The 27820-nt window shown below is 39.3% G+C and overlaps 3 protein-coding genes across 6 annotated transcripts in view; 1 reads left to right on the forward strand and 2 right to left on the reverse strand.

Annotated features, from left to right (window-relative positions):
- The window catches only part of LOC137181699 (RNA-binding motif, single-stranded-interacting protein 2-like), a 30179-nt gene extending 24802 nt beyond the window's left edge, over nucleotides 1–5377 (forward strand). For all 3 annotated transcript variants that reach the window (XM_067587579.1, XM_067587580.1, XM_067587578.1), the window contains one exon: nucleotides 1213–5377. The gene's annotated coding sequence lies outside the window, so the exon portion shown is untranslated. The remainder of the gene's footprint in view (nucleotides 1–1212) is intronic.
- A 1515-nt stretch (nucleotides 5378–6892) lies between these two features.
- Nucleotides 6893–11347, reverse strand: faim2b (Fas apoptotic inhibitory molecule 2b). 2 transcript variants are annotated; one of them, XM_067588595.1, is made up of 12 exons: nucleotides 11089–11347; nucleotides 10367–10412; nucleotides 9856–9923; nucleotides 9408–9472; nucleotides 9255–9308; nucleotides 9100–9150; nucleotides 8938–8977; nucleotides 8797–8834; nucleotides 8612–8699; nucleotides 8409–8504; nucleotides 8096–8149; nucleotides 6893–8006 (listed from the first exon to the last, which is right to left on the reverse strand). In XM_067588595.1, exons 1-12 carry the CDS (start codon nucleotides 11101–11103, stop codon nucleotides 7857–7859), a joined length of 765 nt encoding a protein of 254 aa, XP_067444696.1. In that variant the 5' UTR covers nucleotides 11104–11347; the 3' UTR covers nucleotides 6893–7856. The 2 variants fall into 2 exon arrangements, with proteins under 2 accessions (XP_067444696.1, XP_067444695.1); XM_067588594.1 differs by having other exon boundaries at nucleotides 10367–10415.
- A 4403-nt stretch (nucleotides 11348–15750) lies between these two features.
- Nucleotides 15751–27091, reverse strand: LOC137181701 (nuclear receptor subfamily 1 group D member 1-like). Its single transcript, XM_067587581.1, has 8 exons — nucleotides 26466–27091; nucleotides 20396–20707; nucleotides 20200–20288; nucleotides 19936–20080; nucleotides 17784–18361; nucleotides 17492–17677; nucleotides 17160–17370; nucleotides 15751–17064 (listed from the first exon to the last, which is right to left on the reverse strand). Exons 1-8 carry the CDS (start codon nucleotides 26482–26484, stop codon nucleotides 16868–16870), a joined length of 1737 nt encoding a protein of 578 aa, XP_067443682.1. The 5' UTR covers nucleotides 26485–27091; the 3' UTR covers nucleotides 15751–16867.
- Between the last annotated feature and the right edge of the window lie 729 nt (nucleotides 27092–27820).

Raw genomic sequence — 27820 nt, forward strand, 5'->3', positions numbered from 1 at the left:
ATTCATTGATACAAATTATGCAAATTGTCTTAATGGCAGCACAATAATTGTGTACACATAGTGGTCTGAATGGGACATTACAATTAAAGGTTAAAAATGTAGAAATTTGGAGGGATAATGCATCTTGTTGCTGATTGGCCAAAGTGGTTCTAGCATCATTCTGGGGGAGAAGCAATTTTATATGTTGTGTAGTCCTGTGCATAGCTCAAACATCTGAGACTTACATGCTAAGCAGTGTTGCATACATGTGCTATTTTGTTGGATTATTGAAATCAGAAAATAATTTGAAACAATGGGAAACATTAAAGCTGCACTGATAAAGATTTTTATAAAGCTTTATATAGCTCTATGGAGCGTTGTAGCATCTTTTAGCTCATTGTTTTAAATTTACGGCCTGTAAACTCCTCTCTTATCAGTCTCGTTTCAAACAGCAGCAGGCAAATGTTACCTGTTGCTGCTAAAGAGCCAAAGAGAGTAACAATATTCATCCTCAAAGGAGACTGAATACTGGACTTATATTCATAACATAGCTAATGTTGGACTGGGAGAATATTTTGCTAATGTTGTGTCTGCTGGATGGAAATAAGCAACTATTTAATAAAACATTTACCAAAACAATTTTATGAGGCAATAATTTGTCAGTGTTGTGTTTACAGCTTGTTCTGCTGCCCCTGAGTGTCCAAAAAGATTATATAAAAATATAATAGCCTTAAGCTAAACATTAATTAGCATTAAAAAAACATTTAGGTGTGACAGTTATTTTAGCTAAATACAAATGTGGTTTGGAAGTACTTGAAATATTTTCCTATATTTCACTTGATTTCTGCCAGCATGTTGAAAAGGTTACTGATGCTGCATTAAAACCAGAACATGTGGGTTTATATTAGATAACTAATAGCACATGAATGCACCATGTTTCGAAGGGGCGGACTCGAGCCAAGCTTGCCATGGCTGCTTTATTATAAGAGAGTAGTGAAAATACCCCTTGAATAGCTTGTGAAGAATTATCTTTTGAGAAAGAAGTTGTTCATGCTATTTGTAAGACCCAATCTAAAGGAAGTTTTGATCAGAAACCCCAAGTTACCCCCGGTTATTTAGCCATTTTAAGGTTTGACTATCCAGAGAGTGTGTACTATAATTGTGCAGACAGGATATGAGCAGCGTGTGTTGAGCAGGTTTGGTGTATAAATACTGAGTCGTGTGTTTTTCCAGCTCCCAGCAGGGTGGGGCCGAGGGCACGAGATGAATCCAACCAAACAGGATTCAGCTGGAAGAGAACTGTGCTCCATACCATCACCAAGCACCCAGACTTGAACATGGATGACAAAAGGAACATGTATGTGTGTGTGCATATGTGCGTGTGTGTGTGTATGCGTGTGTGTGTGTGTGTGTGTGTGTGTGTGTGTGTGTGTGTGTGTGTGTGCGTGTGTGTGTGTGTGCGCACGTGCGCGTGTGCATGTATGTGTGTGTGTGTGTGTGTGTGTGTGTGTGTGTGTGTGTGTGTGTGTGTGTGTGTGCATGTGTGTGTGTATATGTCTGTTTTTTGGGTTTTTTTTTTAAGAAAAAGGACAACACTTACTTCATTGGACTTTTCTGCTCATAATCCTCAAGAGTTGAACAACCAAAGGTGGGAATCTTCTTCAAAGAAGCTTTGATCTATTTTGATAACTGAAAAAGGAAAATAACAAGAAGTTTAAAAAAAAAAACAGGAAAAAACTTAAGAAAGGAGGAAAAGACACAGAGCATTATTTTTGTGCACGTAATATAACAAATTCTTATTTTTAAAACGCATTCTGGACGTTTCAGAGTGATTCAAGGAAGAGTTGAAACACAATGTGTCTTTTATTGTTTTGTAAAATATGCAAACTTTTTTATTTTTATTTCCTAATGTCTGTTGTTTGACATTCTATTTGCAGCAGCGGGGCAACAATTTGTACAGATTTAAGAACTTCTAAAACACTTTTGCTGGTCTGACGTGTCGAGTAACCGCGGGAGGCAAACCGTTTAAAGCTACTTCTTCCTCTAACTGCTGCAGAGATTTCTATTCACGCACAGATGATAACATTGACTGTTTTATAGTTTAGTTAGATTCATTTTTTTTAAACTTTAAACCATTCTTTCATAAGTGAACAAAAGACAATCAATTATTTCTATTTATATTTGAATTATAGTTCTATTTTTTAGAGTTTTTAGATCATTGAAACATACATTTATAGAAAAGAAGTTATTTAATACTGTAGTCTATAAAGACTAGATTAAATGGACATATTACCAAACACATTAATGTGCTCTAATATTTGGGAACTGTAGAATTATTAGAGCTCATAAAAATTATTTTCTCTTTTTTTTTTTGATTCTTTAAAAAAGACATCGAAACAACACCTGTTCATACTAATAATTGTCCTGTTTAGTTATAATGTAACTCCACGTTACATCAGTGTCCATGAGAAGTGGTTTTAAGCGGTTTTGTTGTGGCATTTCTTCAGGTATCATTAAACTCATCCTGCGTCGTAAAGGATGAAGTGATAAGTGAACATGCTTTAGATCTGAGCAGTTAGATTACTGAAAGATTATGTGTACAAAGAACAGTGCAGTTACTAAATTAAGATATAGTTTAGCGAAGCAATGAGGGAAATCAAATAGAAGACTAACAAATTCCCTGAGAATAATTTGTCTGAAAGGAAAGGGAGCTGTAAGTCTTTTTTTTTCAATGCTGCTGTTGTCACCTGAGTTTGATTCTCTGTCATTGATTTTTTAGTTTTTGTGTTTGTAGAAAGTGAAATGTCTTCTGTTATTTTTTTTCTTCTTTTTTTTTTGTCTGTCACTTGAAAACCTTTGAGCTAATTTGCCTTATTTTTGATGAATTTTATCTTTGAAGTAGATTAGATTTTTTTAGCTGTAGAAAGATAGCTTTTCCTAGAGAGTAGATATTAGTTTTTTCCTCCGCGTAAGGATTGATGCTGTTTTTCTTGTGCACATCAAAGTTTTCTCTCATTTTGTTTTCACACGAATTTCCGTTCCAAACCTTGTGCCGTCTGTCCTGATATTGTGTCGGGCCTGTTTGTAAAAAGCCTTTTTTTCGGAGTGGAGACCTGAACCAAACAATGACTTCATTTTAGTGCTGATCCAAAAGATTCATACTGACGCTGCATCAGCGTTGCGGCTCGACGAGGCTTCGTACACACAAGCCCGGGTATGTTTCCCGTCAGCGAATCGAGTGAAGCTCATGTCAACACATACAGTACATCCAAATATGTTGAACTTTAATTTATACAGACATCAAAAACTGTAGATATGTAGATAATAGAAATAATGGTTTTACAAAGGACTGCTCACTTGACCATGGAAGTGCCATTAAAGATGATTCTTACAGCCTTTAGTGAGACAGCAAGTCTGAATGAATTTGTGAGCGATCCAAAATTCTGCAAAAACTATTTTTAGCTAAGCCTTAATGTTTTTTCTCTGGATGAACTGCCGGATATCTCATAGGATTGACACTAAGTTGTATATACTATGGAAATGGCAACAGGCTTGTTTGAACTTAGTAATCACGTCAGTCATGTAAGTTAGCTGTAGGGTCATGAAGAGCTTTTCTTCCCGCTCTTCAACCACATTCATGTTTGGATCCAGTGAAAACACAGCGTGAGAGCGTCTTTCTCAAGGCTCGCAGTGGGCACCGTTTGATGATTCTATTTCTAAGTCTGTTTTGTCTTCACATTTTTTTTTTTCATGTCATCTTTGCTGTGTGTTACTTTCTGCAACCAAAGATGTTGTGGCCACTCATCTTTTAAAGCTCTCTGTCACAGATACACAGCTCTCATCCATAGACGCTCATCTGTGGTGTGTGGTAGTTTTCAGTTCTGAGAGGGTCAGAAAGAAAAGCCACAATAAAGGTGTTTACATGTGCACAATATTCCACCCTATTACAGTTTTAATTACAGTTAAGCACATTATCAGTTACAGTTAAAAGTAAAAGACCTTTTTTTGGAGTAAATGGTTAAAATGAGCCCTCTCGCATAACGTACACATATCAAAATATTTCAGCTGATTTTCAAAAGTCGACAAATGATCTGGTTTTGTTTACTTGTGGTTAGTAAAAAGAAATTCTATCAGTATACAGTACTAATGGAGGGTTGGAGTGCATGTAAACAGAATCATTATGAACCTTATTGGCCTCAGCAGACAACCAGGAGGAACACAGAGCGCAGCTTTTATCATGAGAGTTGTCAGACACCAGAGCTGATTTTGTAAATAGCCTTATTTTTCCTTCCACTCGCTCTTTACATCATTTTGTTTCTTTCTCCTTGTGTGTTTTCCTGATTTTTTTATGATTTATAACCTGTCCAGATAACACAGAGTGGCTAGCAAGTTTTCAGATTCAGTGCACCATGAAGGAAAATGTCATGGATATTGTTTATATGTTCAGAAAAATGATATTCCATGTATTAGCCATCACTTTTAATACAAAAAAAGATTTTGAAACTATGAAATGACCACTTGTTACAATGCAGTGTTTATTTATTTTATTTTATTTTTTACAAACTCAGATATAATATTATAGTTAAATGATGATGCTCTAAAATGAATTTGCATCATGAAAATCATAACTTAAATTACATTAAATTGTAGGAATACTATGGTGTACTCTATAGACAGTACACAATATTTGAAAGAAAACAAAAATCTCCATGCACTTATTTTTAGTCCACACTAATTTGAAGATACTCTTGCAGTCCATCCACATGTAGATTTGACGGCTTATTTCATAGCTTCAAAATGTTTTGCTGCTAAAACAGGACTTCCAAACAGGCGGTTGGATGTTGCCCAGTCTGGATTTTCGAAATGTCTCCTTGAATTTTAATTTGGTTGATACAGAGTATCCCTCATTTGTATGTTTTTCAATAAAAAAAACATAAGATGCTAACATACAATAAAAAGTTTACTATTACTTTGTTAATGGACAGTTTAAATAATTATATTTCACATTATTAAAACATAGAAATCTTGTCTTAAGATGACATTTTTGAACAGAAAATACTAAAAACATGTTGCTCAACACTGTATGAACCAAGTTTGTGTGAATCACAGAACTTTTGAAAATTGGATGGGCTCATCTCACTTCCTGCTTGTGAACAGTTTTCTTATTTATACAAGAACTCATTTTGTACAGTTTTGTTAGAGGAAAGAGGTTTTGATATTTGGTTATTTTGCAAAGCCACTTGGCTACTTTTGTCTTCCTGTGCCAGAGTTGCTAAATTGTCTGTAACTTGTGTTTTTTTTATTGATTGAGATAAGATTTTCCTTCTTTCTTGGTTTTCTCTTTGAATTTGAATATGTCAGTTTTCTTTTTTTAATAAAAGCCTTGTTTCAATGAAAGGCTGAACCGTGTATTTAATTATCTTGTGCTAACTATTGGAGTTGAGGGCCAACACGATTGCTTCGGGTGTTTAAGGTCCTCTAATGACACATTTACAGAAAAAGTTTTTTCTCGCATGTTAAATGAGAGACAGTCAGCTGTTGCTCAGGCTGTGGCCTGCAGCTCAGGTACTGAACCCTGTATTGATTATCACTGGTAGGTGACATCATGACTTTGAGGGCATTATCTGGTCCTGCTGCTCAGCAGGTAAAACTGAGTAATCAAATCCAGCCACCTGTCCCTTTTCTACATCCGCTTATTCTGTCAAGGGTTGCACAGTACTGAAGTCCACAGGTGTATTTATACCTTTTAATGTCTTGAAAAATAATACTCTGCATGTTTTACAAGTTGACCTGTAATCTATATTTTTATTTATAGTCAATATTCTCTCTGCTTGAATTGAACATTAATTAAAGATAAGACAGTAGTGGACAGTGCTTAGTATAGATGCTAAATCAATATTGATCTATCATAAGGTAAGAGATCTGTATCAACAAAAAATAGTGTTTTGGTGTATTCCTAATTATATGTATTAATGAATGAAAACATTTTTTGTCCTGCCATCTCACTGCTCACCCATCATTGGTTTCTAAGACACCTTTACTAAACATCAATGTTTACAGTACGGCTTCCAGCCGTGCTGGTCACAAATTAATTTAAAAGAATCGCACCAAATCCACAGCACCAACAAAAAAGAAAAACAATAATAATAACAACAACAATAAACAACATTCATAATAATCTTCTTCCTGAACTCCCATGCATTCACCAAAGGAAGAATCTTTTTCAAACAACCATTTCTGTCGCTGAGTCATCATATCCTTCATTAAACAAAAGATCATAAAACTCATAACGAGCAGTAAAAACCTAAATGATACTTATATTCAATTTCCCCAAGATCACATGCTGGACACAGTCAACTTTCTTCTTACAAAGCAGTTTATCAACCTGTTTCAATATGAAGAAGCAGAACACCAGCTCAGGTTTACTCACAAATAGGCCTTTTTTTTAATTCTATTGAATCGATTAACCTATTTCATAGCCTGGACTTCGACACACCTTCCACTGATTAATATTAATATTAATATTAGTAATACCACAATTGACATACTATTTATTTTTTATTATTAAACTACAATTAATTTGGAATGTCTGATGTCTAGATTCAAAATAATGTTATTTGCTAGATTGCTAAATCTAAATGATATACATGCAGGAAATAGGATTCCTATATTTTCATATATTAACTATTCACACTCACATTCACGCTTATGCTGAGTTCAGTTCATGTAACCTGCTTGTCTTTAGACTGTGGGAGGAAACACGTGGAGAAAATATAAACTACACACAGAAAGGCCACAAGGACCCTCTAGCTGAGCCACTGGCCTCTTACCTGCACACATCATACAAATCATTATTAACATATAATAACAGTTATTACCACATGTATCACTCACATATGCAAGGATCAGTGCTGTTTAAGATTTGTTTTTATTTTAATGATGACAGAATAAAACGTACACATCTCATTGTGAGTGAAAAAATATCAACATGTCATGTCCAGGTTTTTTTTCATCAACATTTCTAATGCTAACACTGATGCTAACGCTGATCATCAACTTGTTAACATGAAATAATTCTCTATCACGTTCCAAAGGCCACATTAAAGCCACAATAGAAATTGCAACTGATCTCTAATAACTTACGTTACTGTATACTGTTACACATGTTTTCCCTCTATGGTTTAAATGTGTCTTAGCTTCAGAAGTCTTGAAGTTAGTTGAAATCCACTGGATCAGGGTTCTCTTGTGCAGTGTTTCCCTAAATATTGACACTCAAACTGAGCTGTTAGTATGAAAGTATCTTACATACACACATACATACAGACAAAATACAGAAAAAACTTTAAATCTACTATGATGTGCATAAAAAAACAAGTATAAAACAAACTGCATAGCTTGTGAAACAGTCAGTTGTTAAAACAAACTCAACCCTGCTGAGCTTGAAAGTGCAAATTTCCTGAATCTTTCTTTTTTGGCTCGGTGATGGATTAACAGAGGGATGCTGATCATACTCAGCTCTGTATCCACGCATGAGCATAATGACTGTTGAAACATACATTGTAGGATGGTGCAGGTCTCAGTGGACCCCAGAGAAGAACAAAAAACAGATAAATAGGAATGGCCAGACTACAGTGAACAACAGAGGTTATGTTAGGGCGTAGTGACAAAAACAACTGGTTTATAGACAAGATTACACAATCAAAAGCAAAGAACCAACAGATGGCTCTCTCTTTGCTTACAAAGGTCTGACGCACTAACAAAAAAGGGGAAAAAAGTAGAAGTGGTGATTCATTAAAACAGCCCTGGTGGTATCTGGTTCATGAGCTTAATAAATCCATGCTGGATGTTGAGTTTGATGAGAATGAGGAGGACATGCTTCACTCGCGGCCGCCCCCCATGATCTGTAGCAGGAAGCTGAACAGGTAAATAATGTCCAGGTAGATGCTGAGTGTGGCAAACACATATTCCTCTGGACTTATGGTGAAGCGCTTGTTCCCTAACAACAACTGAGTGTCAAATGCCAGGAACTGTAGCAGAGACAAATGGAGAAAGAAATTTAGTAAATGAGACAAAAATGATATTCAGTAGGATGATTTTTTGATTATTTAATTCTCACCAAAGTAAAGAGGATGGCTCCCAACACAGCATAAATGGCATGTAACCAGGGAACCTATTGTACAAGATAAAAAAAAAAAAAGCATTACAAAACACTGTTAAGAAGGACAACAGGATGGTAATTTAAGAAAGACAGTGCAGTGCTTTGCTAGATTATCTGTGACGTTAATCCCTTCTCACACACACCCAAATACAGCCGGCAGCACCTGAAGCATTAACCTCCAACTGCTGTTTTTGCTCAGCTATTTTTAACTTCACCTAGAAAGGTGTACTGATCGGATGGTGCTAGAAGCAGCAGAAGGTGGTGAACTTACATATCCAAAGGGGACGACAATGGAGAGGGTGATGGCGCAGAGAAGCATGACCATACACAAAGAAAATAGGACGCCCTGACAGGATGTGATGTCAATCTGGCAACAAGCAAGAGAGAAAAAAAACACACACATGATGGATTTATTTAATTATAACCAAAATCTGTGTGTTTTATTGTGTGAAAGTGGTTGGAAGTCTTTCTTACCTTGCTCTGGAAGCTGAAGATGGTGACAGAAAGACACACCAGAGATGTGATTCCCAGACACAGAACCACTGACTTTGTGTTGTAAAAGCTGGAGGAAGAGAGGAAACAGTCACATTAAACAAAGGCTCAGGTGAGTTGAAACCAATATCTCAGACACACACACCTAAATCACAATATGTTCTCACCTCGACACAAATCCCATCATGAAGGCCATGCTCAGAGTCTGTGAGGGGAGGAAAGAAAAACCACAGTGAGGCTACATGTTGAGTAAAGAACATGACTGTATTTTACCATAACGTGCTGTTTTCATAATGAAGAATACTTACAAAGAGAACTAATAAAATGATGTTCCAGGGAAACTGCCGTCTGTTTAGGTACATTCAGGGAAGGAAAACCCATGTTGTCACAACTTAAATTCACAAATATATATCTGCTAGTTGCGTTTTATGAATATTTCTGTTGTTATTTATATTGCAAAGTAACATTACCTCAAATCCCCACAGCAGGACAGTGCGATGTAGGTGGCGAAAAACATGAGACTGTCAAAAAAGAGAAAAGGATGATAGAAAATGTAAAAAATAAAGTAATAGAAAAAGCTAGCACTATAATGTGAGTTGTGATGTGATGATGTGTCTTCACTTACTAAGATGCCATGTACAAGCCGGGATGAGTCTGAATAAAAAACCTCACAGGTGCGCTGGAGAGACAAGAAATAAATGGATTCAATTAGTACCAGTCAACGTGGTAAAAACAAAAACTTTACTTGTAAGTAGTGGTATAGCTTTGCAGTAGTTACCAAAATGTGAAGAGACCAACAATTGCTACAGTCACAAACAGCTGAACCATGAGAATGGCGTAGACCTGCAGGAAGACATACAGTTCAGTGTGGTTTACATAAAAGAAGACAGACAGATAGTCTGAAGCACACAAACTGGCAGACAAACTCATTTTAATCACTTCCAAGAGCCTGAGAAGAGAGTTTGTGAGCATGTATATGATAGAAAAGCCACACAAATGTGAGATTTATGTTCTGCTTTAATTGTTTTATTTCACTCTTAAGAGAGAAAGCCATCAAGGATGAGAAATCTCTTCTCAAAGCATCTCAGGGAAACTTTCCCAACAGGAGAGGAGTCAGGGGGTCATCTTATATATGTGTATTTATATTACCCAGATTCAGATCAATGTCAGTGTCACTGTGATATTTATTTTCCTGGTGTCGCTTATTTCGTTGAGTGCATTTGTACCTTCCTGATGAAGGTCCGCCTGATGGTCTTGTCATCAAAAGAAAACTGGGCCTGCATCTCGTCATAGCCTGGAGAAAGAAAGCGGCAGACAGCAGACATGTGAGGTTTGATCTTTGTAAAAACAGAGGATAAATTATACATAGTCTCTTATAATGATCCTGCAGTATAATTCAGACACATTAAAGTCACCATGCAAGAGTCAGGTTTCACTGGTGCTAATTTACTATTGTAAAATACCTTGTTCTTTTCAACACACATTTGATGTCAAGTCACAACTTTAAATTTAAACAAAGTGCGATATCATTAAGATTATTTATAAGATAAAAATTTGCAATAAGGTAAATAAAAACAGCATGCATATACTGCATATACTGAGTCTTATTTTCTTCAGCTATGACTTTGACTCATACAAGTGTGTTCAAAGTCTGGGTAGAAGTCAAAGACTTGATAGTCAGTGTTTAATATCCATAACTAACAGAGTGTGTTACCCCACAAAGAAGCAGCTTTTTACCTGCAGTTGCCTCCTGGTAACTGGGTGGCTCATTGTCATTGGTCACCTGCTGGGAACAGACTTGGAGTTAGCACATTTTATAACATTTTCACTTAGCTGTATAAAAAACACATCATCCTTTACAGTCACTAAAAACATCTTGTTCACTTTCCCACACATGAACCAACACAACTTCCCTTTCACTTATTATTTGTCTATGACAGTCTATAATATATAAGACTCTACTGATGAAGCTGAATGAGGACACTTTTTCATAACAGATCTGTTTACAGAACAGCCTCCATGTTTGGTTAGTTGAAGGGATTAGGATGAGTCTGCTGGGCCTCCATCTTTGGGTAGCCAGCGGCATAGATGACACTAGTGTACCGAATAAAGCAATATGTATTAAAAGAGCTCTGTCAGACACACCTAAAATCATAAAACTTTTTAAATTTTACGTAATTATTTGTTTGATTGTGCTTGATTTTGAGCCTGTCTTTGATGTTGTCATTAAAAGAGTTGAACCATCAGAAACACAGTCATATCTCTACAATTCTAACCGAAAGCTACGACTTTATCATTTGTGCTTTTGTATGAGCTTTTAATTAATTTTAGGAGCCTCATCTGTCATAGTTCATATGACAAATTCAGGAAATTACAAAGAATTGCACTGATCTATAGCAATCAATCACTACGCAATGTATTATACAGCTGCACTCTAGTTAGGAAAACTAAAAACATACCTTTCCCTTTTTCATGATTTTTTCCTTTTGGCTCCTTTGTTTTGCTCCTGATGAGGGAGTTAAAACTATTCTGAAGTCACTGATAAGATGTTTTCTCTTTTAAGTCCAAAATATGAAAATTCTCAGCTCCTCTTCTGTTGTCTGATAGGGTAAGTATGGTCCAAAACACTGCGAGGTGCAAGCAAAACGTTGCTTAGTTGTTGCTCTGAATTTGTCTCCAGTGTGAGGATTACACCGGAGCTTTATAGGCCTCCATGTGGTTAATCTCTCTCTAACCCTGATCCCACACCACCCCTATCCTCTTCTTAATGAGGCCGTTCTAGCAATGTCCAGGTAGTTCGAAAACACTGAGATGATGCCAGACTGCACCACTGCTGTTGTGAAACAGGGGTGTCGTTTATGTCTCTTTTTGCAGGCACAGAGCTGCTCAGCAGTGTTCCAGGACAGTTAATCATCCTAGTGCTCACCAGAAAGACTCAAAGGACTTAAATATCTGAATTACATATGCATTGCATAACGATTTTGCCCCAGTTCAGTGGAGAGCAGGGGTATAGATCTAAGGGATATTTGATAATCATTGTATTGTACAGAAATATATCATTAAAACTAACAATACCTGCATATGTCAATGGGTTTATATATACTAGCATGTTCACTAACAACATTATTTAATATATAATAATATAATAATGATATAATATACATTATTTAAGACAGCCTATGATGTATGACTGTCAACCTTTGTGTTTTACTTAATATAGACTATCAAAGCTCTGTCTTCTGCATTTATAGTTGTATCAATGAATCAATAAAACAAAACTACAGTAGAGAGTTGGGTGTATGTTTATTTGTGCCTTTTGATGTAATCTTTATTTTTAGCATCAAAACAGATCCAGAATGACATCATGTTTTTGTGTAAGAGACTGGTTTAGTAACACTAGGCTAATGAGATGGAAGTTAAGAACATTATGGGGCACACACATGACCTTTACAATCAGTAATAATGAGATTTACCAGAAAGCACCCACATTTGATCTACTTTTACTATTAGGAATTATGCTGTTACGTTCTCCACGTTGACAAATATGCAACTTATGATAATTTTTCGGACAACACACAAATACAGGGAGTTAAAAAATGTGAAGAAATTCTTGAAAGCAGTGTCTAGCCAGCTGAAAGTGTTGATATCTTTAAACTGAAAGTCTGTGTAAAGGAAAATCAGAGACTTTTTAAAGTTGAGATGAAATGACAAATGCCTTTTTAACCCTTTAAGATCACATCCCTGGTCATATTGTGCACCTATTTAACAATATATGCCAACCCCCCCCCCCCATCATGACATCCACCCATCCATCAATCTTCAATCTTTAAACACATTATACATATTAGAAAATAATTGCTGAAAACATGTGAAAAGACTATGAACTATGTAGCACTGAATTGTGGAGTTAGAGTGTTAAACTGTTTTTCCCCATTTCTGTGTTCAGGATTTTTTGGGCGGGCCTGAAATGGTGGCTCTATGATGCAGAGGGGTTACTAGCATGACCTCACCCCCCACTTTGTAAACACTAGAGCACCTACTCATAGTTAGTATTTTTACACCAGGTAGTTTTACAAACTTTCATTGGAGACAACGGGATTCACTTTGGATAATCTGCTTTTACTGGTTAATGGGGCCATTTTTGGTCAATGTTAGCGCTCAAGGATTTATTTTAAACCCAGCTGAAGCGTCTGTTGACGGGTGGGGCTGCCTGTGGCTTTGGCTTCAGCATTGGGTGTTCGGCTGGGAGGTCCCTGGCCAGAGGGAGCACATTAGCTGGGCAGCACTTCACCAAGAAGCACAGCATGAGAGACAATTGCTCTAAGGGTGATTCATTGTGTGGCCAGAATGAAGCCGCCAAGGACTTTCCACCAGAGGATTGAGTAACGTTAAGTGCACCGAACTCCATTGAAAAAAACCTAACCCTAACGATGATTGGTGATGGTTCGCTTGTTAACTAGTCATTTAAGTTCCCTTTTCACTGAAACGAGTCCACATTTACCTAAAAGATATATGCCGAACTAAACAGTGGCTCCTAATGTTATTTAATTTTTAAAATATCATCCATGCTGCTTGCACCTACACCTACACTTGCACTTTGCACCTACAAATACTTTGTGTATTTTTGTTTGGTATGAGCATTGTAAACACAGAGGCTGTTCAGTCCTAATTTTATATACTAGGCAATTTTTAAATCATTAAAATTTGGCTGGGTGGTTAATTACACATTTTTCTGTGTTGTGACAAACTCAGAACACATATTTATTATTGTTTTACACAGACTTTAAACTTAAAACCTACCTCTTTCGCCTGGCTTTTGATTAGAATATTTTATGGACATTATTTATTTTATTTGATATTTGTGTTAATGTTTTAACACGTGTTATTCCCTCCAATCTATCTTATTTGTCATGGTCCTATATCTGATTTATCTACTTATTTTATTTTATTGGTTTTATTACATTTGATCTTTTTTTGTGTGCATTAGTCTCAAATTGTTTCTTCTGTTTACATTTGTTCTGTCTTATTATCAGCTTGTCAGTCGTCTGTAAAGCACTTTGAATTAACCTGTAGGAAAGATGCTTTTTACAAATAGTTACAAAAGTTCGATTGATCAATTGATTATTCATAGAGTTCCCCAAGTGTGTGAAACTGTAGGATTGAAGCTGTTGTGTTACAGTGTGCTGTCTTCGTGGACTCAGCAGAGACAGAGCCCAATGATTTTGTAATTTATCCAGTTTTTAATATATTGCTTGTTGAGTCACCTGTTGGTGTTGTGTGATTTGTGAATGAGCCTGTGCTGAAGGTCTGGTTCCCTGTGAGAATGTTTTTCTCTGTACTGTATAATGAATAATGAGCTGGAAGTAACTGGAGGACTGTAGGCTAGTTTGTGTATTTCATGCATATAGACAAGACTGTATAAGTCATCTGTTTAATACATGCATTAATAATCTGTCTGTGAATGTTTCTTAGTGTTCAACATTTGTAGTAGGCTACTCAGTACTGATCTATACCTGTATCAGAGTAGAAGCTTTGTTGTATATATTTCTGTGTACTGAGAAAATACATAGGAAACACTGTTGTTTGTCACAATAGACACACTGTCCTACTTTACTGCTTAGATGACCTGCCTCCTTGGCTTCTTAACCACTCCACTGCTAAAATGAGTGCTTTATAGTTTCAGAGTTTATTTAACTGTCCTCAGTTTGGCCCCTGTGGTTTAAATGGGCTAGAACCGCCACTGAACCGCCACTTCCTCCAGTCCTCAGGCCATAAAACATGTTAAATAAGGTTACTCAGTGCACGCTTCCTTCTTGTTACCACTAGATGGCAGCAGAAGGCAAGAAAACATACCTTCTAGAAGAGACTAGAAGAGACATATGTGTCAGACACATAGTAAGTGGTAAAACGGTTACTTCATTTGTTTTGTCATTTTGCTTCTTTGCCTAGCAGACCTGGGGAGAAGAGGGATAAGTCCCCCTTTTCTACAAAACTCAATCTATCACTGAGTTATGGCCTTGGAGTGAGAGAATATCTTGTGTCGTCACATTAGCCCCAGTCACTGTTCAGTCCCAACCTAACCCTCTTATCTGACAGAATTAAAAAAATATTGTGATGCTTTCAAAAAATTGTTTTCAAATATTTGATAAACACTTAACAGACCAACAGTGGCCAAAGTTTGTTCCTGCTGTAATTGTTCTGTCCACTAGGTGGCATGTGAAGACCTCAACATGAACCATAGAAATGACTGGAACATTGTTGAGTCAGAGCTCTCTGCAAGGATTAAACTGTCTGCAACAGTAGAAGACTTTCAGTGTGTTTGCTGATGCAGTACGAAAATAATAGTTTGGCTATATTGATATAAATGTAGGGCAGAGGGCATCAAGGGAGCAAGATCGTATTCCTCAGAGACTCCTCAGTCTTACTGCCAGAGAGAATCACCTGATAGGGAGGCGATTTATTGTTTTTGTCAAAACAAATAGACTATACCTTGGAAATGTGGTTCCTGATATTCATATGAAAAGTCACAGGTTCTCCAGACTGTTTGAATTAGAAGTCCACAAAAGAGGAAAGAAGGCGATCATAATTATTTATAGGAGACATTGTTTATGGAAAATGTTCCCTAACATTTACAGTAATGAATTTTTCCCAGGCCTTTCAGTACACTGAAGAGATAGCTCTATGCAGGGTTTCTGCTTGTACTGTCTGGTACCGTGACTATACACCTCCAAAGCATTTGCATACGCAAGTTCCCGCTACAATTGTCTTTTCAATGTCACATTTGCATGTGTCTTTGAATAGAGTCACTTCCAGTTTATAATCTCCCTACCAATGGCTGCTTGTCGCCTCTCCTCTGCAAAGTCACTGTGGGTTTGTGGTAAAGAAGACTACCTTGTATTTCTTGAATTATGATGCTCTGAAATTACATTTTCTTGTTATCACACACTCAAAAATCAAGTGATGTTTCTTGTTAGCAATAAAGCCCCTAATGGCCCTCAGACATGGTGCATGATTGGCTGATTGCTTCTGTTGCTAGGCTACAGCTCAATGGTATGCCTCGGCAATGCTGATAGTGGCATCACATTAGGGAAGCAAATGGAAAAAGATGAGCACAAGGAAAATGCTATAGAACCTTATTTTATAATGGTACTCTATGGTGTGACCATAAAACATTTACAAAATATTCACAAGGTGATGCAGTCAGTTGACAATACATTTATTTCGATCATATATTTTCAAATAAAAAGTATATACTCCAAGTGCATGGTTCAAATGCTGCTTTCTCTTTGCAGTCTGTAGAGCAATTTATTACGTGTTGTCAATGATGCTGACATTATACAATACTTCAATACTAACTTCATATACATATCCGAGACTCTGCAAACTAAAGAGGGTACCAACCAAGAATAAAGGATATATACAAAATTTACACAGAACACCTTAACATATAACCCATCAGACACGGTCAAAAATGACCAATAATTTCTCCCTGATTACCGCATACCAATACAATGCAATTTACTCTCATTTCTTAAAAATGTTATACATTTCTCAATCACAAATGGGTGATTTTTGTAAAGATTTCCCACATGGTGTCATGTTGTGAAAATAGCTTATGTCATTTCAACAGGGCATCCCCAAACCGTCCTCCTAGCTGTGTGTTAGACATTTCTATTGCTATATTATATAATGATTTAAGATGTAAGAGGTTTCTTAATGTATGGAAAGTGCCATTTACCCTTGTGGCATGAATGTACATAAGAAATCATGGTTGGTGAATGCTCCTGTTTCTCTGGGCAAGAGTATGTGCTTCCTTCTTGTTTGCTTTGTGAACTGGGGTAGGAGGACAAAGTCAAGTGAGGAACAACAGGCTCTCTCTTCTTTTTGGTCTTCAGAACAAACTGTCTCTAACAAACTCCAGGTGGGTGAGGTGATGACTTGGTGGTTTGATGTTGACTCAAACAAACCCAAGGAAGAACACAGTTTATGTCTTTAATAGTTTTTTTTTTTAGCAATCCTGGAAGCAACTGGAGGGATCAGTTTGACTTCAGGGGCCTCCACCTCCTGCTGTGCCTACATCCTTCACTGCAGTCCTCTCTCTTACAGCATCACACTTGGCACAGCTCCCACAATAACTGTCCATCATACAGAGGCCAGTGTCCATGGCGGGCCTGGCTTGCATGGGGAGCAAGGAGGTTCCCCCAAGCAGATACCTCAGTAAGATGTGAGCCTTCTGAATCAAGGATCTATGCGGAACGCTAAAAGCTTGTCAGAGTGTTGGTTGTTCAGGGTGCGCAGGTCCGGCAGACGGAGCAGCAACTTCGGGAAGAGGGTGCTGTCATCTGGGCGGCGATTGGTGATGAGAGAGCGCAGAGCTTTTATTAGATTCTCCTGCAGCTGCTCCACTGCTCCCACCTCCACTATACCAGAGCGGTCTGCAGAAAGGGAGGGGAAATTAGGGTTAGACACGAGGAAATATGCGCATAGAGTACAGTATGTGCTTGTGTGCATGTATGAGTATAAGTCTTACCAGCAGAAACTAGCACGACAGCCATAAAAAGTGCCATCTCATCTGGTTCCAGACCCAAGGATCCTAGTTTCTCACTGAATTCAAACATGGCGTCCAGTAAAGAGCCCATGCCCAGAGCCCTCAGTGATGCCAGAGAGTATGTCTGCCCATTGAGGAAGGTCACAGTCCTCTCCTTGGGGTCAAACAATGAGCAGAACCTGACCATCAGAACCTGTGGACAGAACCAGATCAGGTCAGTGTCAAAAGAAACTCCCATGGGATGAGAATAAAGCAAAGACAATAGTCCCCTATATTCCCACATAAACCAACAAATTCTGTGTAAGTGGATGTACCTGGAAAGTGCCAGATTTGAGCAGCATGACTTGATCATGCTGGCTAAGAGTCTGGAAGCCTGGGATGCTCTTTGCAAACTCCACCACTTCTTTTACAGCAGGGGTGAAGCACTGGGAGAAAGACTCCCACACCTCCTGACTGGAGCGACTGGCTGGAGCCACAGGACATGAATTGAGTGGACATGCCTGTCGCAAAAAAGAGAGAAAAGAGGAAGATGAGCGTTAAGTACTTTTTATTGACATCAAATAGATATTCATAGATATTTACATGCTGACAAAAGAAAATACTCACCAGCACTTTGGCTCCTCCGTTCAGCTTCCAAGGACAGGAATTTTGGTTCTGGGAATCGCTGGCTTGGAAACTGTTGTGATTGGCCGTGTAGGACTGAGATGATAGGTGGCCAGTGACGGGGCACTGATTCTGGTTGGAGGAGAAGTTGTACTTGGAATTGTCAACGTTGGTGTTGGAGGAGTTTTCATTGTTGGTGTGTGCAACAGGGCAGTTTGAGGCACGATGGTAGTTTGATGTCAGGTTTGCCTGCTCCCCTTGAAGTGTGAGCTGCGTCTGGGTTGTTGTGTGCGACAGGGCAGGGTCATGTGCTGAACTGTTCTGGAAAGTGGAAGTGCCAAGGTTGCTGGCAGCCATCTTAAGCGGTTTCTCGTCACTGCTTATCAAGTTGCTACGGTAAGACTGCGATATGGAGCCAGCTCCTTCATTCGACTGGTGGTTCTGCGGACTGCAGGGGGCATCGGGGGGAGGTGACACCTCCATTTCTATGGAGGCTGATTCATTGAGACTGTTCATGTAGCTCTGCATCTCATCCAAAAGTCTCTGCTTCTCCCGCTTGGGAATACGCCCAAAGCGCACAGCTGAGGAGAATAGCAACCAAGAGAGAGCAACTCTGTTAGCATTTACTGACAGCAAACACTGATATCACTGCCAGCTACTTACTGGCAGCACTTTTAGGGAATACATGGAAAAGCAGAAACAGTTCAAATGATTTTCACATTCAAACAGCGTAGAAAAACAGCAGCCAGTTCTTACTCTAATATGAATTCTACATCTGACTCTCTTACTGTAATCTCCTTGTGGATTACAAATCCCAAGACCTCCCTACTGTCTCTGACTATTCTGTGTCCATCACAGCTGTTTCACTGCAGTTTGGAAACTAAAGCTGTCATCACATCCTCCTCTCCATCCTTACAATCCTCCCTCCCCCCCTTTTCAATACTGCACCACCACTGACAGCACTATTTATAGTACGCTCTATGCTACACCACCTCCCCCAGTCTCTCTCCCTTTTTGTCTCTCAGTTGAGCACTCGCTCTCTCTTTTCCTGTGGAAGTAGGTCACTGGGTCAGCAGTGCTGAACATGATGTCATTAGTAAAGTGACAGAGTGATTGAGTAGTGCAAAGGTCATAAAGAAAAGAAAGGCAGGTAGAAGAGGTTAATAGAAAAAGGGTTGAAGTTGAAAAAAAATTGGATGATCAAAAATTCATTTGACATGTTGTTGAGTCAAAGACGTGAAATGAAAATGAATAGTGGCTTTGTGGGTCTACTGTTGTGGTTTTGGGGCAGAACCAATAATTCAATCGAATATTATATTTTTATTTTTAAGGTAATTTTTGAGTGTGCTTATTCAGAAAATTAAAAACATGTAAAATATGATTAACTAATAATACAGTTTCCTTGCTGTGATCTGCCAAATTAGCAGGTGATTTTTCATTCCTGCATTTTGGCTTTTTTTAGGTCATCTAAAAATGTTTGCTCCAGAAAAAACATGATTTATTATCACCTAGTTTAACCGTGTCCCAAGAGACTGGAGCCTTGCGGTGAAACAATGCAATATAGCAGATTAACTGTGTAATGTTATTTTAATTTTGAGTGAGGCACTGTACGTTTTAGTGATTAACAGGACAGAATAACATTATTTCCAAATGACTGCTTGTAAATGTCAATGTTGAAAAAAATAAAAGGCAAGACTGTACATCTTGGTGAACACATAATCAACAACTTTTGTGCCCCAAAATGTGTGTCCCAAAATAAACCATATTTGTCACAGTTTCTCCTTGACTGATGACTATTGGGACTCTCAAGCTCCTCTTGCCATAAATCAGACAGGAGGGCAAGGAGAAAGGGAGACAGAAAGGAACAAAAGACGAAGGGAGGAGAATGGAGAAAGAAAAAGAAACAAGAAGATGAAGAGAGAATGATTTTTTTGTGATGAGAAGTAAGACCTGCATATGTACAATTTTGACTGTGGACTCATACTTTAGTTGAAAGCTACTACAGGAATTATTGAAGCATATTCTTTGAAACTGAAACATGTGATCATCAATGTATCCTTATATCCTCTGCTCTACACTGAGAAAACTGATCTTTCAGTTTCAGTTTCCCCATGTCAAAAATATCTTCTTTAAAGACATTAACACTGTTTCTCACCATCTCTGGACATGCCCACTGAGAGACACTTCTTAAAGCGGCAGTGCTGGCACCGGTTTCGGTTCATGCGCATGATGAGACAATTTTCATTCTTGACACACATTTTGTAGTGGATGTTCTGCTGAATGCTGCGTCTGAAGAAACCCTGGAAAAGGAACAAGAAGTACAAAGGCCTTAAAGCATATCTGTTGTGGCGATGAGTCAGTGTGTGTGCACCTACAGAAAAGAAAGACATGATGTAATATTATCTTTGTTCATTCTCACCTTGCAGCCCTCGCAGGCGTGCACACCGTAATGGAACCCAGATGCAATGTCACCACACACCTTACAGAGAAGCACCATACCTCCAGTTTCTATAAAAGAGGCATACATCCATCATCAGTGAGAGAAATACAATTACAAACTGCTGGTAGGTAAACATAGAGGAGAACAGGAAGTGTGGAAGTAAGTGAATACTTACTTGTGAAGGTGCCAGTAAAACCACAAGGTCTTTTGGCCACTGTGGGATGGTTGTAGGTTGCTGATGATACTGTGGTAATTTGGGCAACTGGAGTGTTATTTACTTCAGGAAACTGGAAGACCATTTTCGGGGAAGGAGTTCCTCCTCTTTGTTCCCCTCCGTGCTTCAGGGCCCCAATCTCCTGAAAGGAGACACCCTCTGGGGATGAAGGCTGCGAGTGGGAGGAAGGCGACTGGGTCTGGTATCCACTTGAAGGGCTGCCAGGACTCGGGCTGGCACTGCCAGACGAGCCAGCATACAAGATAACACCACCTGGAGGAACAGAGAGGGGCAAAACTCAGTTCACTGATCTTCATCGAGGTTTCTGTTCCCATGCACAATGTGAGTGGGAGTGCAAGTGTTGAGCAATACTTTTGATTCAGTGACTTTACTTGGCAGACTTTACAAACACACACAAAAGCCTGATCATGTTGGGACAACAGAAATTTGATCTGATGATTAACTTAAGAAAAATGTTGAGGCTTGAACAACAACAACTCTGACCTGGATATCTGCGCAGAGCATTTTGGTTTCTATTCTGTTAAATAATCAAATAAAAAAGGCATTGTCTTGCCAGCTCTCAAGAAAGGCTCTGAAAACAAACAGCCTGCGTGTTGCATTTACTGATTAGCTGTTCTTTGGAATATTGGAATTCCACTGGAGAGCTTCCTGTAAATAAATATTGGAAAAATAAACAACAACAAGGTGATATAAATACCCTTATCTGATGGTTAAACCAACACTCACAAATGGTAAATAGTCAGAGCGTGTTATTTGCTTAAATAACATTACAGCTAAAATTAATGTTCTGATAAGATAGGGTTATTATGTTTGATACAATAGCCTACAATGCAGATTATCATACCAGGATATATACAAATATCAAATATATATATGAAACACCATAAAACATTTATTGCAATATGACAGGAAGTCAGCATATATTCATAATAAATGCCACAGATAGGCCTTTGTTTATGGATGTCACATCAAGTCGGAAATGCCCTATTACCCCTCAATGCAACACCCATCCAACCCCCTTGTTTTGCAGACAGTGTTCCTCCCTGCAAGATGAAAGACTGCCCCTCACGTGCAGGCTGAGCCAGCCAGCTCCCTGCCTGTTTGCTTTCAGCACAGTCTTTTCTCCTCTGCCCCCTCCCTTCTTCTCTAGCCTTCTCCCCTCCTACCTCCTCCTCCTCTTCCTCCTCCTCCCTCCCTCCCTCCCTCCTCACTTTGGCTCCGGGCATGCAGACCCATCTATCCGCCAGCCACCTGACCGGGAGCTCACATGGACTCTTGACACAGTTCCCGCCTGGCTCACAAGGCTCTTTGCGCAGTCCCGTGTAGACAACAGCAGCAGTACAATAACAGGCGCTAGGGCAGATCACGTTTGGAATAGAGAGGGCTTTAATGCTGTGACTACAGACGTAGAGGAAAGCAAGCAGGGCGCAGCCACTTTAAGTCGCTGCATTCCACAGAGCCGCTAGAAACTGTGCAGTCACGTTGTTGCTGGCCATTATTTTGACACATTGAAATCATTTGATTAGGGGTTTTAGTGAGTCTAGGAGAACACCTCATTGTGCATTTATATCACGAGGATGGAAGGAAGGCAAACCCACTTAAACTCATTTACCCACTTGTAAGGCTGACATAATACTTTTAATTTATGGTAGCGTGGTAAAAAAAAAAAAAAAAACTATAATCAGTGCTTAGAATAAAATCTCTACTATTACAGACATTTATAATATCAAGAATTTGCATTTTTGTGCTCATAATATCTCTATGGTCCCCTTATCATGATCCTCATCTTCAGGGTGTGTCCTCTTTTTAATTTGTGTGTCCTTTGTATGTGTCCGGTGTCTAAATACTTGAGCATAAAAGCCTGTGTGTGAGACTGCATGCTTCACATGCGTCAATGAAAATCTGCATCACTGATGATCATGATTGCACTTTGTAGGTCATTATCAAACAAAGATTTTCATTGAGCAACCTGAATCACAGGTCTTAATATCAGATGGCTGTTGAACTCTGCCCAACAGGTTACTGCAGTGACGTTAAGAGATGTCTTGTCTAACTGTAGTGGAAGTGTTATCTAAAGTAGTAACAATATCCTTGAATTGTCTACACTGTCATTTTTTTTTTGTACATTTCCTCTTAAGGACCTTGAATGATCTGAGAAAAAGCCTCCCCCTGCTCTTGTGCTCTCTCCTTGAGAAAACACGTGCTGCATTTCTGTGTAGCACTAAGTGCCTCCTTAATTCCACTGCTTACACGTGTCAACACTGAATGCAAGGTACTCTGAGCTTGACGGCTTGTGTGTGCGTGTGTGTGGTGACAGCTCCAGTGTCTGACTGGCTGTGAGTTCACATCACACACAGATGTTGCATGTGCATGAGTAATTTCCTGTGTGTTTGTGTCAAAGTGGTAAAAGCTTCACGGACATGTGCATCACCTGCAGAGGACATGGGGCCACACCTGTACTGTCACACTAAATCCACACCCCCTTTGTACATTCGCCGTCACATCCCCGCCCCTCTGTGTGTAAAAACATTCCGTTTTCTGTCTCCTCGTAACTATTTCCAAGAATCTGGTTTGACTGTGTGCCAGAGGGAGCTCTGCAAATATAAACCGTGCTGTACTCAGGCACAGGTTACAACATGTGACCTGTGGACACACACAGAGCCATAGGAACTACAGAATAAACAAAACACTCCACAGCCCCTCCCTCTGCCAGTCCTCCACGACTTCCCCTCTCATACATTCCCACCCCGTGGGCATGCATGCATGGAATGTAAACTGTATAAACATCATGCTCATACTGTATCATGTCTGGGGAAAGACTCTCCTTCTAAACTTTAACTAGTCCGTCGTGTCATGTGAGCATTTACAACTGTGCATGGGCAGTAAGCCCCGCTCCACGTGAAACGGCCGGCCTCATGTCATGTGTCTATTTATGAAGCTCTATTCAAGGATGATGATTCTTTATATCACATGAACCTCCAGTGATCTTTTAAAGAAACATTAATGGTTTCATTGTTGTTCCAATTTGTACTTGAGTTCAAGGAGTTCTGTAGTACAAAAGTCAAAAGAGTTTTACATGTAGGTCTTCTGGGTTCACCCATATGTATGTAGAATAGACTAGAAGAAGGTTATACTTGATCCTTGGCTTGAAATACTATCTGTCATTCGGATCAAGCTTGGATTTTTAATGTGATTCAGATAGTTGTGTGATCACCTGTCATGCTGGCAGGCACAAGGAATCTGATTTCAGGACTGGCGTCAGAGCTCAGCCAGACATTAAGCCTATTGTTCTTGCTAGCATGGATGACATGTGTGACACATTTATGTATTTTGACATAGTGATACAATTATCTGACATAATGAAAACACATTCAGGGGATGACACACATCTTTTTTTTTTTTTTTTTTCAAATCATTAAAGGCCATCGCAGTCATGCAATAGTCATGCTTTTAGGTCACAAGTTCAGCTTTCTGAACACATTATACATTAAAGGGGTGGTTGGGCAGTTGCGGCCATTCCTTGCCAGGCTTTTCAGAATTACATAGTCATGTTACCATGGAGTCACGCTCATCACCCCTCTGGCAGCCACTGAATAATACTTAGAATTTAGTTATTCAGGTGCTACACATTCACCATAGCAACTGTACAGTTTCATCTTCAACTAGTGAAGCTGGAGGAAAGCCTACAACAGTTGACTTTGGCAGAATCTCCTGCAATAAACTGAATGTAACTTGTGATAATGATGAGTTTGTTGTGCCAAAGATAATCACTGATGATTCAAGTTTTTATTGATGACTTATTGTTTAGAAGGGATATACATCAGTTAGGCCTACCCCATGATCTCACATAACACTCTATGACTGGGGTTTATTTATTCTACGCGCAAGAAAAGGGCACCATAATGATGAAGACAATAATGAAATTAAGCACTACAACAATGTGAAGGGTAAGCTAATATTACCCATTTACAATTGGTGCTGTTATGCCACGTGCCTTCTCTGTTGTTGTAAAGTTATATTGCATGGGTAATTAGTAATTTATGACTACATTATTGTGCTCAGTTTACAATATCATTATCTTCTAAATAAATAAATAATGCAAGAAATTGCTTCATTCAGTGCCACACTGATTCCAGGATAGAAAACACTATCATGACTATCACTATCTATGTTAATTGATTAATTTTGCCATTCAAAATGTTAATTATTATCACTTAAATAAATGGGTGGTGTCTATGCACCGTAAGAATAAGGAATAATATATTTTTTTTTTATTTCCAAACATTACACGGTACTTCACGTTTAAAATGTCTCATTGCTCTTAGTATTGAACGTTTAAAAGCAATTACGGTAACCAGCAGTCAGAGCAGGCTGTTAAACCCCTCTGACCCACTGACCAAGCTATCCCGCGAATGAAAAGGGATCCCCGTGCGGGCTTGAGAGCGAGCTGAGCGCGCGCAACGGAGAGGAGCGACCACGAGGGGCGGGGTGCATGGGAATCATGCGCTGCACGTGGATACTGAGGCTGTATACACGTGCTGTCAGCTCAAGGCGGGGTGGATGCGTATTAAAAAAAAATCAGGCGCATGATTGTTGTTTTTGGGAGGACACCAGATGAAAACATGACAGTCCGACCTATCATGCGCGTGCTCAAGGACTTTACTTTCTGTCTACTCTTCGGTTGCCATAGCTTTACTTTTCCATTGAAATGTATGTGGCAGTATTAGTGGTGACGTCAACGCGCATTGATTTATTTATATCTCGCCGTTGAAAGGCACCCAACGGCTTCCTGTGATATGTTACACGTAATTTATGAATTACTAATAAACCACTATTGATTACCGGTTCACTCCATACTGATCTATTAAGGAGTGCTGTGCCACAAATTTACACACACGTCAATATTGCCTTCATGTGCATCAACCAACAATGTTTAATCCACTGGTAAACCGCGGAGTTAGCGGGAAATTTATTTTTAAACGTTATTTATTTGCTTGTTTTGTGAGTAATCTGAAGATTTCGCAATCGTCTCTCATTCATCATCAGCTCCACCTACATTTAACCCAGATCATGATTCAGGTCCTGGCAGATATGAGTGTTTACTCCCAACATTGCCCTTCAAGTCACGGCCGGTACACGGAGGGACTATCTGGCACTAGTTACTTGTTTTGACTCAGTGACTGTTCTCTGACAGAGAGCACTCACATGTGTTAAGGGTGTGCACTGTGAATTACACACGTGTTAAATGAATCACACAATAGAGCAAAGTAGCAATTAAGCAGCTAAAGCACATATGAGACGGAGAGTGCGTGATTCATACACATCATGAGGATACAATCTGTTATCATTTAAAGGGGATCACTGTAGAAAGGGAACGCGGGGCGTTTCGGGTCGCGCGCTTCACGTGAGTTTGTTTACATGCAGGGAATCGGAAGTCCGCCGCAAAGATTTGACGAGAGGACTTCCCTCTCCGACCTCAGCTCACTCACTCAAAACTCTTAACTGTCTGCAGCCCACGAGCGTTTGGCAACGTGCCAATATGGTGCACCGCCGAATTACAGTTAAAGAACATGCCATGTTTTTTTCTCCTTTTTCCTGCACCAAAACTAAATAATGCCCGTGTGCGTGCCTTTAACAGTCATAAACTAACAGATTATGTTTAATATGCAGCAGCTTAAGCGCTGCAGGGACAGATATCATCGCAGTTTTACATGCATCATGAAAGGTGTACAGTGTTTTAAAATGACATGCAGTTTAACGCAATATAAGAAAGAATAAAAACATTTTGCTCTCTTATAAGTTTGTGTCAATGCATAATTAATAATTCTAACAAATGAATCAACACACTGGCTCTTTAAACATATTATTTGATGCAGAGAAGTGCAACAGCATCCGTTCCCATTATGTACCATTAGCTGCTCCTTTCTACATAACTGCTTGTTGGCAGTGAAATTATTATTCCATTGGCTCCAAACAGAACACATAGACTACAGTATTAAAGTATTCTTACCGCCAGGGCTATTTTCCATGTTTCTCAGTCGGTCGATGTTGTTCAGTTGTTCCGTGCTGTGTAATTGAGGGCGTTTTAATGCTGGACTGTCTGCCTCTGCTTGCCACTGAGGAGTTTCGTTGATACAGGTGAAAGAGTCATGAACTGCCAAGGCATAGATAGTGTATCCCAGATCTTAGACCAATAGGAGTATGCACAGGGCATTGGGGGTGGGGGGCGGGGGTCTTGAGAAAAAACCCGGTCACAGCGGAGAGAACAACAAAAAAAAATAAAATAATGAAAGAAATATACTAGAAAAGAGAATTAGAGCAGTACTGATCCACGTAGTTTCCAAGGTGAATAGATGCACGGGACAGCTCAGCTCTCCGCCTTGTGCAACGTTGTGATGCCAGGCTGTGGTAGGATAGCTATGGCTTCTCTAAATTAGAGTTCCCAAAGCATTCAGCTGCTTGCCATGTACAGTCACCATCAAAACATGACTGGAGTGGAAGTAGTTTAAACACTCCCCCACTCATCAGTAAGCAACACGCGTCCTAAAATAACCAGCACGTTTTCAGGTGCCTGAGAAATGTGACCGTTTTTTTTTTCGTTCTCTTTTTGTGTCCCTTCAACCCGCCTATTTGTTTTATCAGGGATGTCTCTCTCTCTTTATCTGTCACGCTCTCTGAAAACATCCCCCCCCCCTCCTTCCTCATCCTCCTCCTCCTCCTCCCCTCACGCCCCCACTCTTTTTACTCTTTCTCACTTTTTCATTGGCTGAGAGCCCCGCGTGGAGACGGCACATTGGGCTCGTTCGACTTTGGAATGCTGCTTAAAGCTCGGCAGCATGTGCGCATGGCATGTGAGCTCGCGCTGCCCTACTGACACACATTTTATGCTAATGAGTAGCCTGGGCTCGGCGATAAGCGGGGGGGAAACGAGGAGGAGATGCCGAGGACAGCGAGATGTCTCACTCCTCGCCTCGTCTCTAGACTTGTAAAGATGGGTAAATACTGACTAAACGGCTTCACTGACGAGCCAGAAACCATTTTTGATTATGGCACGTGAGGGAAGACCTCAGATAACCACAGAGGGGATATTTCATTTTCAAGATATTAATGGAAATATGCACTCAATAAATTGCTCTATGCCATTGCCATTTTCTACCTCAGAGACTATTGTTTACATAGCTCCTCTTAGCAGGAGAGGCATTTTTATTTATTCATTGCCGTATTCCAAAGTATGCACTGTTTTTGGTGTCGTTATGCACGTGCTCTGGCAATGTAATGACAATAAAAATTGAATTAAACTGAATTGAAATGGTGTACTGAAGGTATAAGCTCCGTTTAGATTTTAGATTGCAACACCCTTCTTGA

Source organism: Thunnus thynnus, chromosome 4 (genome assembly GCF_963924715.1).
Source record: "Thunnus thynnus chromosome 4, fThuThy2.1, whole genome shotgun sequence".
NCBI classification, from domain to species: Eukaryota; Metazoa; Chordata; class Actinopteri; order Scombriformes; family Scombridae; genus Thunnus; species Thunnus thynnus.